General features: G+C 43.3%; 1 protein-coding gene and 1 long non-coding RNA gene across 6 annotated transcripts in view; one reads left to right on the top strand and one right to left on the bottom strand.

Moving 5' to 3' along the window:
* LOC147034447 (extracellular calcium-sensing receptor-like) overlaps window positions 1-17,104 on the top strand; it is a 40,115-nt gene that overhangs the window by 15,048 nt on the left and 7,963 nt on the right. For 4 of the 5 annotated variants that reach the window (XR_015058755.1, XM_085883518.1, XM_085883503.1 and 1 more), the window contains 3 exons: window positions 2,607-2,913; window positions 3,014-3,551; window positions 6,826-7,038. Coding sequence is in view for 4 of the 5 variants with exons in the window: in XM_085883518.1 (XP_085739644.1) it covers window positions 2,607-2,913; window positions 3,014-3,551; window positions 6,826-7,038 (1,058 nt within the window). In the remaining variant the exon portion in view is untranslated. The remainder of the gene's footprint in view (window positions 1-2,606; window positions 2,914-3,013; window positions 3,552-6,825; window positions 7,039-17,104) is intronic. The other variant, XM_085883510.1, reaches the window with a different exon arrangement.
* Window positions 1-17,104, bottom strand: part of LOC147034448 (uncharacterized) — a 31,029-nt gene that overhangs the window by 2,537 nt on the left and 11,388 nt on the right. The window lies entirely within an intron of this gene.

Here is a 17,104-nt window from a genome sequence, read left to right on the forward strand (position 1 = left end):
CCTCCGAAAAATAAACATTTTAAAAAATGAAACTTTGAATATACAATCAACTTTGGGGGATGTATGAAATACATAATTATTATTATTATTATTATTGTTGTTTTTTGGGGGCTTTGACCTCCAGTTCATGCACTAAGGGGTGGGGACTTGGGTTCACAGGTGTGAAAACAGAAAGAAACTAGAGGGGGAACACTCGGGAGAGTGCAAAACCTCCGCCGCCAATACTGCTGGGTCACTCAAGTGAACCTTATATCTTATTCATTAAATATGATGTCAACAGTGCTGACAGAGTTATAGTTCTTTTCTCCAACATTTTTTTTTTGGGGGGGGGGGGTTGGAAATCACTTAAAACATGTAGAAATGCAAAAAAAATCTTTTTCTCTAACAAATTTTTTTGGAGGGGGTTGGAAATCACTTAAAACGTGTAGAAATGCAAAAAAAAATCTTTTTTTGGGGGGGGGGGTTGGAAATCACTTAAAACGTGTAGAAATGCAAAAAATAATTTTTTTTTTCTCGAACAATTTTTTTTGGGGGGGGGACCAAGTCCAAAATTTAATGGCATGATGCTTGGACCATACCTAACCCCCCCACCAAGTTTCGTAGAAATCCGTCAAGGAGTTTTTCTGTAATACTGTTCACAAACAAACAAACAGAAAGGGGTGAAAACAGTAACCTCCATCCATCTTCGAAGATGGCGGAGGTTAACAAGGACAAATGTGTCCAAGAGCAGCGTCCTAAAGGTTCTGTCGGCTAAAAAAAAAAAAAAAAAAAACAACTTCCAATATTTCGTCACGTGCCTTGATTAAGCCAATAGCGAGACCCGTCATAATGTATTTACGAAATAAATAATGTATTTACGCTCTATGATGTGAGACGCTGCTAAAAACTTTAACTCAAAATCTGATATCAGGTCATTCCATACGGAACTTTTGCCATCCTTCACCCCCTAGGCTGGGGGCCAGTAGGACCTACCTTGCAACCCCCCTGCGACAATTTTTGACTGATACCGCAGTGTTCATATATATCCCAAGTATCAGAAAAGAGGTTCCCAGAAAAATATCTCATTTGCACTATGCTTTATTAAGTTGTTTCCATGGCAACCAATCAAAAATAGACGAATCTCACAAAGATTGGAAAAATGTCAATATCTCTGTCAAATATCAGCATAAAATCACAAAATTGGTGTCAAATTAAAGCTTAACATTTACATATTAAAATGTATTTTGTTTGTGGTAATTAGCTCATTGGCATATTAATTAAATTTGACTTAAAGACAATAATTCCCACAAAAATGCAAGAATTTCCATTTGCTTTTCTTGTAATTTCCACACATGTCAGTTTTTTGTCAAAAAAACATTACTTAAGTGTTACCAGATACAAGCCAGGTTGGCAAAAAATATATTAAAATTTTTGAATTTTTTAAAGGAGGCTAATTAGCATAAAATACAAAGCACAATGAATTGTTCGAAAATCATGAGAAATCAGATTAATCAATAGAATTAATTACCTGGGCCTGATATAATACGTAACTGCGACTTATGATGTCTGTTGGTGTTTAAGGGAAACATAACTATTTTCTGTTTGAGTAAAAGTAGTGGAAATAATTTTAAATGCATTGATATGCTAATTAGGATCCGCCATTATGGAAATTCTCATTTTCGTAAATATCTCAACTTCTGGTACATGGAAATTTGTAAATGAGGAATCTACACATATGTTTGGAGGGCCAAGGAATAAAATGAACATATTTCCTTTGTTGTCAGAGATGTAGAATAATGTTTGGATAGCTTAATTACATGCAAAAATGGAAACAGCTTAATAAAGCATAGTGCAAATGAGTTATTTTTTCTGGGAACATCTTTTTTCTGATACTTGGGGTATATATGAACACTGTGGTATCAGTGAAAAATTGTTGCAGGGGGGGGGGGTGCAAGGTAGGTCCCACTGGCCCCCGGCCTATTTGCTTTTGGTGGGAAGCGTGGGCATTTGTGATGGCAAACCATGAACTTCTCTTTAGTCATTGTGGCTGTAGTTGTTGTTTGAGTGCTCCTTCCATGCCCATCACACTTTATTCTCAAAGGTTCTGTTGTCGCAACCTTAGAACCGCAACATTAGAACCACTACATTAAAGCTCCAAGTCCTGCTTCTTGTTCTTCCATCCTTTGAAAGATTTGCTTTGAAAATGGGAATTTTTATGAATAAACGCACTAATTTTTGTTCCAAGTAAATCCATAATTATTTGTTTTCCAACAGTTCCATTTTTATTATTCTATGACAGCAGGGCCCTTTTAGAATAAAGTGGACGCTTCACCTTTTTGTAATGGCTTGTGAAACTTATCAGAGCAATCACAGTTAGAAATACAAATAGAAAGGTAACATTCTGGCAGTGACTCCTTCCACCAGATGCCTGGGTTGAGAGGTTACAGGTAAAGTCTAGGTGACATCACGTATAGTTGAAAGCCCACAAGACGAGCTTTACTATTTACACTGAATGATTCATGCAAACTCGTTTTAAAGGTCATAACAATAACCAAGTCGAAATGTATATATATATTTTTTAAACATTTTCCATCACTCTCTGCTATATTTCTGTTGTCCCTTTGCAGGACAAGTTCTCTTGGAAACCAAAGCTCGAGTGATTATACTTCTGTGGCATTATAAGGATGTAATCCCTTTTGGTGAGATGTATTTAAGGCGCAATCTCACCCTCAGGACATGGCTGGGTTTCATTGACACACCATTAATTAAAATACCCCGTTATGCACCCATCTACCAGGGGGCTCTGGGATTTGAGATGAGAACAGGTTTTGTGCCAGATCTGCAAGAGTTCTTGAACAGCCTTTCACCGCGGCAACCCCCATTGACCAGCAAAATTTCGATGGCTTATCAATTAGGTGGCGGTCGACTGGAAAGGTTGGAAACCACAAGTACAGTTGTGTGTGTGCTCTGTGAGAATAATGGTGATATACCTGATGGCACTTTTGCTGATTTAATACTTGTTTTTCCTGAACAGCAGACGTGACTTGAAAAGAAATGATCAAGAATGTGATCTCCATGGCATGAGTGCATTCACTCAAACCATTCCATCTCTGGAGTTCATGGCATGTTGCACAAGTATTGCTTCCAGTAACAACTCTCATTCTCATCAGTTGTACACCCTGAAGGCAAATGCACGTGAGCGCAGTGGTCAACATTTAACGGACAGTAAGATTATTACTCGATCATCAACTCAAAGTAACTTCTCGCATGGAATGCTTCTCACCATGGAAAAGGACTCGCAGCGACTCCTTCCGCTAGATGCCTGGGCTGAGATCTTCAATTGTTCATGGAGTGCCTTCAATGAGGCTCGACCCCGGTGTACTGGGGCTGAAAGCCTGCGAGAGACCTCGAGCTCGTTCACAGACATGTCACGATTCCAGTATGGATTCACAACATACCTGGCTGTCTATACGGTGGCTTACGCCCTACGAGACATGCGTGCTTGCAGTTATGGACAAGGACCTTTTGAAAATGGCTCCTGTGCTTTGCCTCATGGATTTGAGCCCTGGCAGGTACATCATACACAGCATCCGGATTTCCCTTGTACAACTAAGACACCCTCTCTGTACTGCTCCAATAACTGAAACCATCATTGTATGATTCGACTTTCTTTGTCAAAATTATTGGCTGTAAAAATGATAATTATGTTTAAGTCATAGTTGAGTCATAATGAGTGTTTCAGTGTATTCTCTACTATGCTTAAGCCTTCATTGCCTCTGCCACTGAAGGTGGATGGATTAGGTTGCTTTCATCCCTTTCTGTCTCTGTGAACAGGATATCTCAAAAAGTTCTCGACAGATTGGGTGTGCAACAAAAACAAATTGATTAGATTTTGGTGAAGATCTGAATCTGGATACAGACACAATAATTTATTTTATTATTGAAGTGATTTTTCACCATTGAGAGATTTTTTTTTTATTTTTTTTTTTGTATACCTTGGTCAAGGCTCGTATGAGAGCGAACACACAACTCACAGCAAGGAGGCATGAGACAAGAGGGGCGGGAGTGGAAGGGACAAAACAGTGGGGAACAGACACATTAGGTGAACTGTGGAAGGGAGAGGGATGGGGATGGGACGGGGAACATGGCGAAGAGAAGATGGACATTTCAGGGACTTTCAGGAAGGAAAGCAGGAGAAATGAAGGAAGTGGGCTTGGGTGGATTATCGGGGGTAGAAAAGATCGAGGATTTGGATGGGGGAAGATAAGAGGTGGTGGTGAACAGCTGTTTTGAAAGCCTGGAGGGAAGAATGGGAAAGAATAGAGTGAGGAAGTTTATTCCAAAGGCGGGAAAAAAGAGGAATGAAAGAGTGAAGATGAGCAGTGATTCGTGATTTTGGTAGTTTTACCAGAAGGGGGTTGTTGGCGGACCTTGAGCGCCCTGTGGAAATGTGGTGGGGACAAATCGCAGAGAGAGCAGGGGGGGAAGGCTGGAGAGGAGTCGGTAGAAGACAGAAAGACCACCGACCAACCTGCGGTGATTGAGTGAGAGGCCCAAAGACTCAGCTTCATTGCGGGAGATGCCGATGATCTTAAATGCCCTGGTTTCGACAGCGTGAAGCCGAGAAAGGTGGGAGGCAGGAGCACCAGCCCAGAGGGGAGAGCAGTACTCCATCAGGCTACGGACAAAAGCTTTGTAAGTGGTCAGGAGCTCAAGAGGGCCGAGGAAGGACTTAGCACGACGGAGGATTCCCAGTCGGCGACTGGCTTTTGAGGCGAGGTTGGAAATGTGACTTTCCCAGGAAAGGTCATGGCAGATAGTGAGACCAATAGATGGGGCCAAAAACGATATATAACATGGTATCTCAAAAAGTTGGGGACGAATTATGACAAAACTCTGCGGATGAGTTTGGTAGGTGACAACAACAAGCCAATTCGATTTTGGTTCAGGGCCAGATCCAAATCCAGCCTGTTATTAAGATACAAGACGTAAACTGTTCAGCCTGGTGGAGATACGCACTCTACCGAGTTCCATTCTAGTTTTATGTGTCTTGCTGTGAAATCCTGGACATTTGCAAAAAACACACAAATCTGTGCAGCCATGCAGGATGAAGAGAGGTGGTGGGAGTGTGTGTGAGGGAGGAAGGGGAGTGAGATGGACAAACATCGGCCACTGAAGCATCAGTATACCTCCATACTTTGCAGTAATTGACGATACAAATACGTATATACCTCTTCCAAGCATTCACTGAGAAAAAGATGATTGAACATGCTGCACTTATAATGAGGAAGAAGCAGTTCATCGCCCTCTTTTCATTGATGAGTAAACAGTGATTTTAAATGAAAAAAGTTACTACTGCTATGGCCCTAATTACTCTGACTTTCTTGTGGGATTGGCCAGGGAACATTTTTGCTCAAACTCTTTCACGAACCAACTGGCCAGGCCAGGTCTTCGACTGAAGGTGTGCAAATATGGAATTTAGCCAGGGTACTGTAGTGGGGCAACTTAGCTAAATATAGCATAATAATTGTGCATTTTGTGAGGAAAGCACCAAATTTGGCACACTAGTAGCCTATCATATTATGAACAGATTTGGATATTGGGCCATCTCAAAATTTTTGATGGCAGTGGAAAATGGCTGCCACAGCCATCAGGGGCTGAATTTGAGATGGCCCAATATCCAAATCTGTTCATAATACGATAGGCTACTAGTGTGCCAAATTTGGTGCTTTCCTCACAAAATGCACAATTGTTATGCGATGTTGCCCCACTACTGGCGATAACTCACCCACTTCATGAAAGACACTGTGGGATCTTTATCATCCACCAACTAACACTGGTAGACATAACACCTAGTTTTAACCTCTATCCGAGTCCTTTGACATCCTTAAAAGCAGTAAGTTTCCTGTTTGGAATGTTTTTCATTTTTGTTTAACTGCCAGATAAGCAGAGTACAAAAAATATATACATATGTTTATCTCACTCCTCTCTACGCATGCGTGATGAGGATGAATTCAGAGCCAAAGTAGTGTTAATCTCCAAGTTTGTTTTCTGGTTAATGTCCAAAATTAAATATTCAATTGAAATCAAGTTGTTCCTCAATCATAAACTTACATTTGTGCACCGACAGACAGGTAGACGTGAACCAATTGCTGAATGTCACTTTTTGCTTTAAAACCGAATTGCCTGGCAGTCAAACAGAATTGAAAATCATTCCAAACAGGAAAGTTACTGCTTTAAGGATGTCATAATGGACACAAACAACAGGCATGAATAACTCGTGTAACGTGTTAAATAAGGTGGTGTAAAAGATGTTGCGTCAACAGTGGTAAACTTCCAGAATTTAATTTTTTTTCTACGGCCTTTAAAATCTTTATTTTATTTAAAATTAATTATACACTTCAACACTGTAGAACACAAATCACCTTTTTGGCACTTTCAAAACTCTTCTTTTCAGCAGTACTTGGACAAAATATTACGGCATTTTACGTCATCCCCACCAATCAAATTTGCCATTTGTAGATCCTGCCCATGTCCATGCTTCTCAAGACAGTATGGGGGTAATGTGTTCTCTGAACTCTCTAGTTATGATTGTGATGAGGAACATATGTGTTTGTTTGTTTGTTTGCAAGATTGAAATTTCTATCCTGAATGCATTTGAAACTGTAATCTTTCAGTGAAGATGTCCATGTAATGTATTAATGTATTTGTTTGTATTTATATAATTACATATTCAAAGTGGCAAGCCATTTAATAGTGTAATTGGTCGAATTTCCATTGTACTAGCAAAAGTTTTCTGTTGCATAAAACATAATAACCATGATTTGATTTGCCTCATGCCTGCAGCTTCTGTTGTACATTAGAAATGTGAGGTTTACAAACAGCTTGGGAGAAGAGCAGTGGCTTGATGAGAATGGAGACCCTCCACCCAGATACGAACTTGTGAATGTGAAAATGGAAAACAGAACTTCTGTGCTTCATGTGGTGGGGTCGTTCGATTTGAACAAAGGCCTACATGTGGACCTTCGCAAACTCTGGTGGAACAACGAGCGTCAGAAGGTGTGAAAAGTTTGTTTGTTTATTTATTTATATTTTGGTTCAACTTGTCCATTCTGGTTGTCCATTATTCTGTTTACTAACAGAGTACCCACCCTACGGGCGATCTTGTTCCAATCATGCAACACGTTCTTCTGACGCATACCTTTATTTGGATAGTGTAGAGGCAACTGACAGCTCTGTTGAGGCCAAAAAACCCCCAAATGACCCATGAAGTTACGTGCATGAAGCAAAAACATAGCTACTTCTTATGATTCAAAACACCTCACTGCACTGGAAAACGTCGGGACAGGAATACTGCACTGTAAATGGTGGAGACTTGTGATACCCTCCCAACCTGGAGGTGGTCCTACACGATACACATTTACATACAGTGGAGAATTTGCATCACCCACTCCCCCACCGAGAACACCGGCAAAGATATTGTTGCGAATTCATGCCCGCCGGCGTGCGATCGACCGCGTGTAGCCAAAAGCGGCCGCCTCGCCCACCGGAACGGACAATTCAGTCGTGACCCTCCGGGAACTACCGCCCGGAGCCAGTCACGGGTGGGGGTTTAACCTCACTACAACGCAGTCCGCATTCTACCCGCGCAAAATAGGGTCCAATCGCTGAATGGTCGAATTACCTAAGTACTCGCGCGAGTAGCGTACCGAAGAGTTGTACCACGCCACAGGCCGACTCCGGACACGAACCGCTTAAGCGGTTCGTTCCGTATTACAGGGATAACCGAGCGGAGTTATCGTCAGCCTTGACGGTTCCGATTAATTACCGGGATGTTGAAACCCACTACGAATCCCTTACGTGATGCAAGATGGAGATTCAATGAAAGGAAGGAGACGAAGCAAAGCGGGAAACAGTTCAACAAGCAATGCACATATATTTCACACACACGGAAGGCACGTATATTCCAGTCAAGACAAGATGCAACAAAAGCAAATGCAATACGACCGAATAAAAGGGCAATTATTTAGAACACTTATACAGTTCTACTTGTCGGGACTCGGCGCCACATCACTAATGCAAAAAGCAAAGGAAAGAAAGCCACCCTCACAGGCACGGAGGCAGACAGGTCCGTGGACCAAATGTGCGTGGATCCTGGAGGAGCAGCCAGGTCCACGAGACCGAGAAGGTCTTACCCGCGTCCTCGTGACGCGATGGCGGGCAAGCCGCAATGTTCGCACAGCTGCGCCCCGACTCCGTGTTCCTGGCGTGGTCGGCGAGCCCTCTCCGGCGTGCTCCGCGCAAGCAGTTTTGTTGGCACCACGTTTAGGGTGGGGGAGGAACGGGGCCCCCCGGCACTATCTCAGCGCGGATGGGGGGGGGATTGCTGATGCTCAGGGAGAGGGGAATGGCTGGCTAGCTTGGACCCCGTGACGAGACGAGCGACCCCCCACACCGCAACCTCGTTGCCGACCGCCGTCTACACTTGACTCGAACTTGAACACTTCACTTGCCCCGACCAACCGCCTGCAACTCAACCACGCGAACTCCGCGAGTCACCTTATGCTCGCGTCTTTATAGGCCGCAGGAGGAGCCTATATGCAAATTTCAGGATCAAAACGCAATTGGAAGCGGGGCCACGCCACCCTCTGTTCAGCCATTGGTGCGGCAAAAAGGGGGCGTGAACCTCTTTTGATCCGAATTCCTCTCGTAAAAAATCCACGTTCATCGCGCTTGGAGGCGGGGCCATACCGCCCGACGCTCGCCCATTGGACGGAGAAAAAGGGGGCATGAAGCCTTCCTGATCCGAATTTCTCCCTCGGAAAGGCCGCCATTTGCACTCGCGGCTCGATGCGTTCGGCACCAATCGCCAAACGGGCCCTGGACAGCACGACGTTTGATGTTGACTGGTGGTGTTGTCGATGGTTGGAGAAGGAGATAGGCGAAGGTGGTGGGGGGTTTTCTGTGGTGATTTGGTGCTTGGCGGGCATCGTTTGGGAATGGCGGTGAAGCGATGTTTGCGGGATGGAGTTGTGAAGGTAAAGGCAGTGGCTGTTTGCGTTGTTGGCGGCTTAATGGTCGAAAATAACAATAGAGAAAGAAAAATGGCTCACTCAAAGCGTCGCAGCCCAGATGAATCACACATATTCCCTCTATACAACGGTTTTGGGCTAACTACACATGAACTTACCGATATATCTCACCCGAGGACTCTTTATGGTGTAATGCGAATTTCCACAACCGTAACAATATTTTTTTAAAAAAGCACCCCTATCCATTAATTTGGGTCACCCTGATTTTATGCAGGAAGTCTGGATGCAATTGGCCCAGAAATGGAGTAGTCGTAGTGCAACAACCACAGAAACACCAGCCCATAAATTATAGTAAGGGTGGGGGAAGTGATTGTGAATTTAACGTTCCATCTTTATTTACTTTTAAAATTGTTCTTAAACAGGGAAAGGAACAATGCAGGGATGATAGGCCAAAGTTCCCTGTGTAATGTTGTTAAGAAATGGGGAGGGGAGTACAGAGGTTGTGGCTGTGGGTACATGAAGTTGGAAAAGGGAGATTGAGATGGTATGAAAGGGGGGGGGAGTGGGGTTGAGTAGTCAGGGTTTGGGGCAGTTGAGTATTTGAAGAAGAAAAGGGGAGAAGATGACAGAGTTGGTTTGGGGGAGGGGGTGGGCAGAGAGGGGTCAGAGTTGGGATTGAGGGGTTTGAGGCTTCGAAAGGAAGGGGGGGAGGTGAGGACTTTGGGTTGGGAGAGGGTTTTTATATTTCAAGAAAGGGGGCGGGGAGAATACAGTTTGGGTGTAGTGATCGGGGGGCAGCGAGAGGACACCTCTATGGAGTTTTAGAGGTGTGTGTGTGTGTGTGTGTGTGTGTGTGTGTGTGTGTGTGTGTGTGTGTGTGTGTGTGTGTGTGTGTGTGTGTGTGTGTGTGTGTGTGTGTGTGTGTGTGTGTGTGTGTGTGTTTGGGAACCTGAAGTCACATTTTGCATTATGCAGAATTTCCATGGGTCCCAGATAGTCCCATTGGGTCTTTTGGTTTTCAATGTATTTTAGGTCCTTGTGGTCTTTTGGGTCCTCTGGATTTGTTGGTTGTTCGGGGTCCTCGGGATCCTTGGGGACTTTTGGGTATTCAGGTTCCTCAGGGTTGTTTGGGTCTTTTGGGTCCTCAGGAGGGAAGGTCTATTTGGTTTTCTGGGCACTTTTGGTTAAGTATTTCAGGTTATCATTGTGGGTGATGTCAGGTAATCTGTCCAACCAATGGGTGAATTGTGAATATACATGCATACAGAAGTACATACATAATCACATACACTTTTTATTTTTATTATTTATTAATTTTTTTTGTTCACATTGTCGAGGCTCGTACAAGAAGCTAACACACAGGATGCACATCAAGGGGGCATGAGCCAAGAGGGGCGGGAGTGGGAGGGACAAAACAATGGGGATCAGAGACATGAGGAGATGTGTGGAAGGGAGAGGGATTGGGTGGGGGTACACGGGGTAACCAAGATGAACACCACAGGGACTTTCAGGACCTTATACGACAGGGAACTTTCAGGAAGGAAAGCAGGGAATTTGAAGGAGGTGGGTTTGGGGTGGATTAATGGGGGTAGAAAGGATCGTGGTTTTGGATGGGGGGAAATAATAGGTGGTAGTGAACAGCTGTTTTGAAGACCTGGAATGAAGAGTGGGATTTAAGAGAGTGTGGGAGTTTATCCCAAAGGTGGTATGGGAAAAAGAGGAATGAAAAGTGAAGAGTGGGATTTAACAGAGTGTGGGAGTTTGTCCCAAAGGTGGGAAAAAAGATGAATGAAAGAGTGAAGGTGAGCAGTGATTCGTGATTTTGGTAGTTTTACCAGAAGCGGGTTGCTGGCGGACCTTGACTCCTTGAGCACCATATGGAAATGGGGGGGGGGGAGTGAGACCGGAGAGGAGGCTGTGGAAGACAAAGACCATCGACCTGCCCGCAGTGAGACAGACACAAAGACAGAGAGACTCAGCCTAATCGTGGGAGATACCAATGATCCTAAATGCCTTGGTTTCCACAGCGTGAAGCCGAGAAAGGTGAGAGGTGGGAGCACCAGCCCAGAGGGGAGACCAGTACTCCATCAGGCTGTGGATGAAAGCTTTGTTTGTGGTCAGGAGCTCAGGGGTGCCAAGGAAGGACTATGCATGATGGACGGAGGATACCCAGTCGGCGACTGTCTTTGGAGGCCAGTTTGGAAATGTGGCTTTCCCAGGAAAGATTATGGCAGACAGTGAGACCCAGAAGCTTGAATGAAAGGAATTCTTCAAGGGAATTGTTGAGAAAGTCGAAGGTGGTGGTTGGGGTGGGGTGTTTCCAGACGGTCCATTTGGAGAGACTAAGTGAGAATGTGAAATTTGTTGGGATTGAAAGATGTATTTCACATGTTGGACCAGTTTGTGATTTTATCCAGATCTGCAGAGAGCGAAGAAGCTGCTGCTTGCCGGTCTGAGGGATGACAGATTGTACGACAAAGGGTGGAGTCATTAGCAAAGAGACAGAGGATTTTCCAGAGTCGGAGAGATTAATAAAAACCAGAAAAACAACAGGGCCCAGAACGCTGCCTTGAGGAAATCCAACCTGGACAGGAAGGAGGGGACGAGAGAACTCCATTTAGGGCCACACGTTGGCTGCGACAGGAGAGGACGTCTGCGAGCCTTGAGTGGAGATGGCCTTGGATACCGTAGGAAGAGTTTTGTGACTGTATCGAAAGCGTACTCCATTATATATAGATTTCAATGTTTGTACATTTATACTAAGCTTTCTTGTTCCACATCAGCCTTCCTTTTCCTCTGGTGAATAAGTGAACTTAAAACCTGTATCCTAAATGTCTCTGAACATATAATCATCATTCATTGAGGACATCATTTCGATTGTCTTTTTCAGTATCCTTTCACTTTTTGGACAATAAACATATCGGCCTTTCATGAGGGTGGATTTTCATGCACCAGCAAAATCTGAAACCACAGACAGATTCTGTGGTCTTTGTTGTCGAGCTAGTTAATTGATGTTCTGAGATATCCCACAGATTTTGCCATCAGATTTGAACAATGAATACTTGGAGTCATTTGCTCAACAAAACCTTTGTCCACATATTTCTGGGTTCCAAAATAAGTATTTGTTGCATCACATCATGCACCACCATGCAAAGGCTGAGCTGACCGATTCTATGAACGAATAACACGATGAACTGGACATATGCTTTCCTGACATATTTAATGACTCCTTTTGTCAAATGTGTCAAATGATGTGTGGTGGAAAATAACTAAATTTCCACAAGTTAGATCAGCATACAAACGGAGAATCTTTAAATTCGTATATACAGAAGAAGAACATTGAATGATTCACTGAAACAGAAGCCCGAAGAAATTCCTTTTATACACAATTTGACATTCCAAAGAATGGGAGGATGAGAAGCACGAGGAAAAATAACTCAAAACTACAATACATGTCCGCTTTGGGTGGGAGGGAGATAATGACACAATCATGACAAAAGTTTGTAGTGTTATCAACCAGTTCATCCTGTTTCTCTGCAGCGAGCAAGACCTTTTTTTTTCATTGTAAGATATTTATTTTATCAATATGCAGGTCAAAAGACTCTTGGGTAAAGGGAAACATTACTGACAGCCAATTTGACTACAGTACAAAAATTAAATTTATATAGTACCAGCAACAATTATAATTGAGAACTACGTGAATATAATTATTTTTCTTTCACAGATGGAAGTTTGACGTCTCAAAACTGTCATGCCTGTTTCATCGAGCAATCCATCATAAGGTTATCTTCCCTCTTCGGTGATGTCTGATGGTCTTCAGGATGAATGTTCAGAAATGGTGTTTCTTGCAGATTTCCATTTTATTGGGTCTTTCCCTCAAGTTCATCCAGGGAGGGTCGGTTGGACAGATCTTCACCCATTGCTTGGAAAGACGACCTGACGTCACCCACAATGGTCACCTGAAATACTTAACCAAAACTACCCAGAGGACCAAATAGGATGGTTCACTCTTGTTACCTCTAAGTGGGTACGATTTTTTTTACTGATCAAGTAATAAAATAAAACCTGTCTCGTGAGTTCTCGCCCCTGTTCTTTATGTCCAATCTGTCCCACCTTATCTCATGTCATCTCCCTACACTACCTTAAACAATATACTACAGTGCTTGCATGTATTCTGGCAAACCCTCTCTAGTTCATATCGGGTGAGGTTTTCAAATCTCAAATTTCTTTTTATTACCTCCACAACCGAAGGTGAAGGAGGTTATGTTTTTACCCCTGTCTGTCTGTTCGTTACTTGCAAAATCGAAGATATTTCATGTGTATTGGTCAGTCGATTTTGTTATTCTGTCTGTTTGTTTGTCTGTTTGTCAATCGCCGACAAGTCACAATTCTAAACCGATCGTCATGAAACTTTACCAAGTTGTAGAGGTAGTCTCAAATGAGAAGCCGATTGATTTTGGGGTCAAATTTCTAAAATCGTCATTTTTTTTTCATCTGATTGATTTGAAAGTTGAACAAGATTTGCATGGTGCATCACTGAATTGAGAAACCAACTTTTTGAGGTCAAAAGGTCAAAGGTCAACTCAAGGTCAAACTTTGAAAATCATCAATTTTCATCTGATTGACCTGAGCTTTGATGAAGATTTTCATTAGGATTAAAATTGACAATTTGATGTATCCATGGGAACCTTTGGAGAGGAGGGGTGAATTATGCAAGTATCGTGCTCTGCACGGTCTTTTTTGGGTGGTCACTAGACTACCCTTATTCTCAGGTTTTCCGTCTGTCTGTATGTATGTAATGGACAGCTCTGGAGGCCAGAGGAGTCAACCAATTTTGATGAAACTTGACTGGTAGGTTCATACCAGGATCGAGTTGTATGCTTTTGAGCACCGTTGCTATGGACGCCACTGTTGCCTAGCAACGGGTCATAATTTTTTGAAAAAATCTGAAAAATATTTATATATATATATATATATTTTTCGAAAATCAAAAATCGGCTTCCGTGCTTTTATGCGCACTATAATCAACTTCTTTGTCAAAAAATTTCAGCCCGATCCGTCAAAAACTGTATGACTAGTATGCAATTATATAGCAACCACCCATGTCGCCTACCGGCTAGTCGAGTTTGTTTGTTTGTGAACAAAACATCTCATGAGATGTTCCACAGGTGGGAAAAGAGAAGAACAAATGAGTGGAGGTGAGCAGTGGTTCTGGATTTGGGCAGTTTCACTGGGAGAGGTTTGCTGGTGGACCGCATGCTTCCTGCAGATACTTTGGGGGGAGGGGGACAGAACACAGAGAGGGCAGAGGATGCAAGACCAGAAATGAGGTGGAAGAAGACAGACCACTGACCTGACCAATGGCGACTTGATAGGCCCATAGACTGCTTCCAAATCGCGAGAGATTCCAATGATCATGAAAGCCTTGGTTTCCTTGGCGGTGAGCTTGGCAAGATGTGAGACAGAGGATCCAGCCCATAAGGGAGAGCAGTACTCAATCAAGCTGCAGATGAAAGCCTTGCAGGTGGATAGGAGCTCAGGTGTGTCAAGGAAGGACTTTGCATGATGGAGGGTGCCCGGTCGGCATCTGGCTTTGAAGGCCAACTTTGAAATGTGGCTTGCCAAAGAAAGATCATGGCTGAGAGTGAGTGTTTGGCCCGTTTGTGATTTTGTCAAGGTCTGAGGAGAGGGAAGAGGCTGCTGCCTGTCTGTCAGAAGGATGAGAGATATGGCAGAGAGTGGAGTCATTAGCAAAGAGATAGAGGATTTTCCAGAGAGTCATTGAGATCATTGATGAATATTAGGAATAATAGGGGGCCTAGAGCACTGCATTTGGGTACTCCAGCCTTAACAGAGAGGAGATGAAAGGGATCTATTGAGAGCCACAATTTGGCTACAAGAGTGAAGGAAGTCCTGAGTACAAGAGTGGAGTTGGCCTTGGATTCCATAGGCAGACAGTTTTGAAAGCAAGGCAGGATGCCTGACATTAAGTGTAACATTTCTCCTGTTAAGTGTAAATCTTGATTAATTAAATGAATGAAAGTGGGGGTGGGGGGGTTCATTCATTAGTACTTTACATTCTCCCTTTTATGTTGATACTGTTGAGATTAAAAAAGAAAAACAAGTTTGAATGCCATATTGTCATCATCTGGCCATAGAGCCAGCATGATTGCCGAGAGCTATGCACACTCGCCTTCAAGTTGTCTCGCTTGGTTTTGAATCCCGACCCAGCTATGAACTGGCATCCTCGTGTCTTGCAGGCAGAGCGATTCATCAATGTGTGTGTCTTTCCTCGGAAGGACGTTAAACTGGGTGTCCAATCTGCCTGCATTAGTTGGTGGATGTTAAATATCCTATGTTGTCTTTCCTGAAGAGTATGTGCGCTATCGTTGGCACCATTAATGAATAACAAATTCCTGCTCTCCTTTTTCTTCTTCTTGCATTTGGCAGCTTGGATGCCAGGTAGCTCTCATTTTGTTGGGGCACGGCTATGTCGCTGATGCTGCGCCCATATACCAGTACGCCAGTACTCATTTCGCCAACCTCGGCAGGATGACAGGTTGAGTCAACCCCACCTAGTCTTAATTCAGTGGCAACAGGGCTCAAACTCAAGATCCTAAGATCCCAAGCCAGCCACCCCAAAAAATCTATTGGTACCACACTCTGTACAGAGCATCAGTGCTGCCAAAGCAATCTTCTGGGCTATTGGACACAATCCTGAGAGGTCACCACTCCAACACAGTATACTCAAATGACTCAATCATCCCAGCAAGGTGGTACTCATTTTAGTGCTCATTTTGCCAACGTCAGAAGGATAATAGGCTGTCAACCCCACATCATATTAATTCAACGGTTGAGCAGGATTTGAACTCAGGACCCTGGTATCCCAAGCCAGCCACCCTTACCACGAAACCAACACCAGGCTTATTCCTGTTCAAATGTACAGGGAGCAGTGCATCAGTGGCGCAGTTTGCACCACCCAGCAAATGATGCTTCCCATGGTCAGATTAGGCATATGAAAGAATAAGAAGTGTTCGTGCATTATGTACTTCATCATTTTTTCTTTTTTTTTCATGAATGCAATGTACTTGCACTTTATTTTCATTTCACTTCATGTTCATCACAACACAGTATCTAATTACCTCTGCCACCGAAGATGGATGGAGATTGTTTTCACCTCTGTCTCTGTCTGTCTGTCTGTCTGTCTTTGTTACTTGCAAAAATCGAAGATTTTTTCAAGTGTATTGGTTGGTCTTATGTGTTTGTCTATGTCTCTGTCTGTCTGTCTGTCTGTCTGTTGGGATTCACTAGATATCCCTTATTGTCGGGTTTTGTGCGTGCGTGCATGCGTGCGTGTCTGCAACGCGAGGCTCCACAGCACAAACCAGCAAACCGATTTCGATGAAACTTGGCGAACAGGTGCCATATGGGCTGGAAGTGTGCGCTTTTGAGTTTCGTTGCTGAGCAACCACCTGTTACTATGCAAAGGCCGAACAACCGCGTTTTAAGAACCCAAACGCTACGTTGAATATTTTCAATACTTGTCCTACAATTTTGAATGTGGAGAAACGAGGCTTCGGAATTAAACACTTCGAGATATTTAGAAAATTTTACTTGAGCCGATTTTTGATTTAGGTTTTATTTTTCAAATGGTAGTCCTTCAAAAATCGGGTGTCTATTTACCGTCATTTTTTATGAGGAGTGCCAGTTTGCAAAATATGCAATAGGAAAAATCTTGCCAGGCAGAGGAACAATTGTATGTGAACCAATACGTCTTGGCAATGAATCTTCGTTGGTGGATCAGTCAGAATGAAAAGCATCGTATCCAGCGCTTCGATCCGAGCAGATCCCTCGTCGCTTACCGGCTTGTCTCTTTGTTTGTATGTCAATCGTCTGCAGGTTGCAATTTTGAACCGATCTTCATGAAACTTCACCACCTGGAAGAGTTCGTCATAAGCATGAAGCCAATTGGTTTTTCGGTCAAAAGCTCAACAACTTTGTCTAGTTTCTAAAATCCTCAATTTTCATCCGATTGATTTGAAATGTGAAGAGTATTTATATTTCAGGTGCTCTGTCTGCGATTTGTCGCCACC

This window comes from Eptatretus burgeri, chromosome 1 (genome assembly GCF_056783735.1).
Source record: "Eptatretus burgeri isolate ZD-2024b chromosome 1, Ebu_testis_v1, whole genome shotgun sequence".
NCBI classification, from domain to species: Eukaryota; Metazoa; Chordata; class Myxini; order Myxiniformes; family Myxinidae; genus Eptatretus; species Eptatretus burgeri.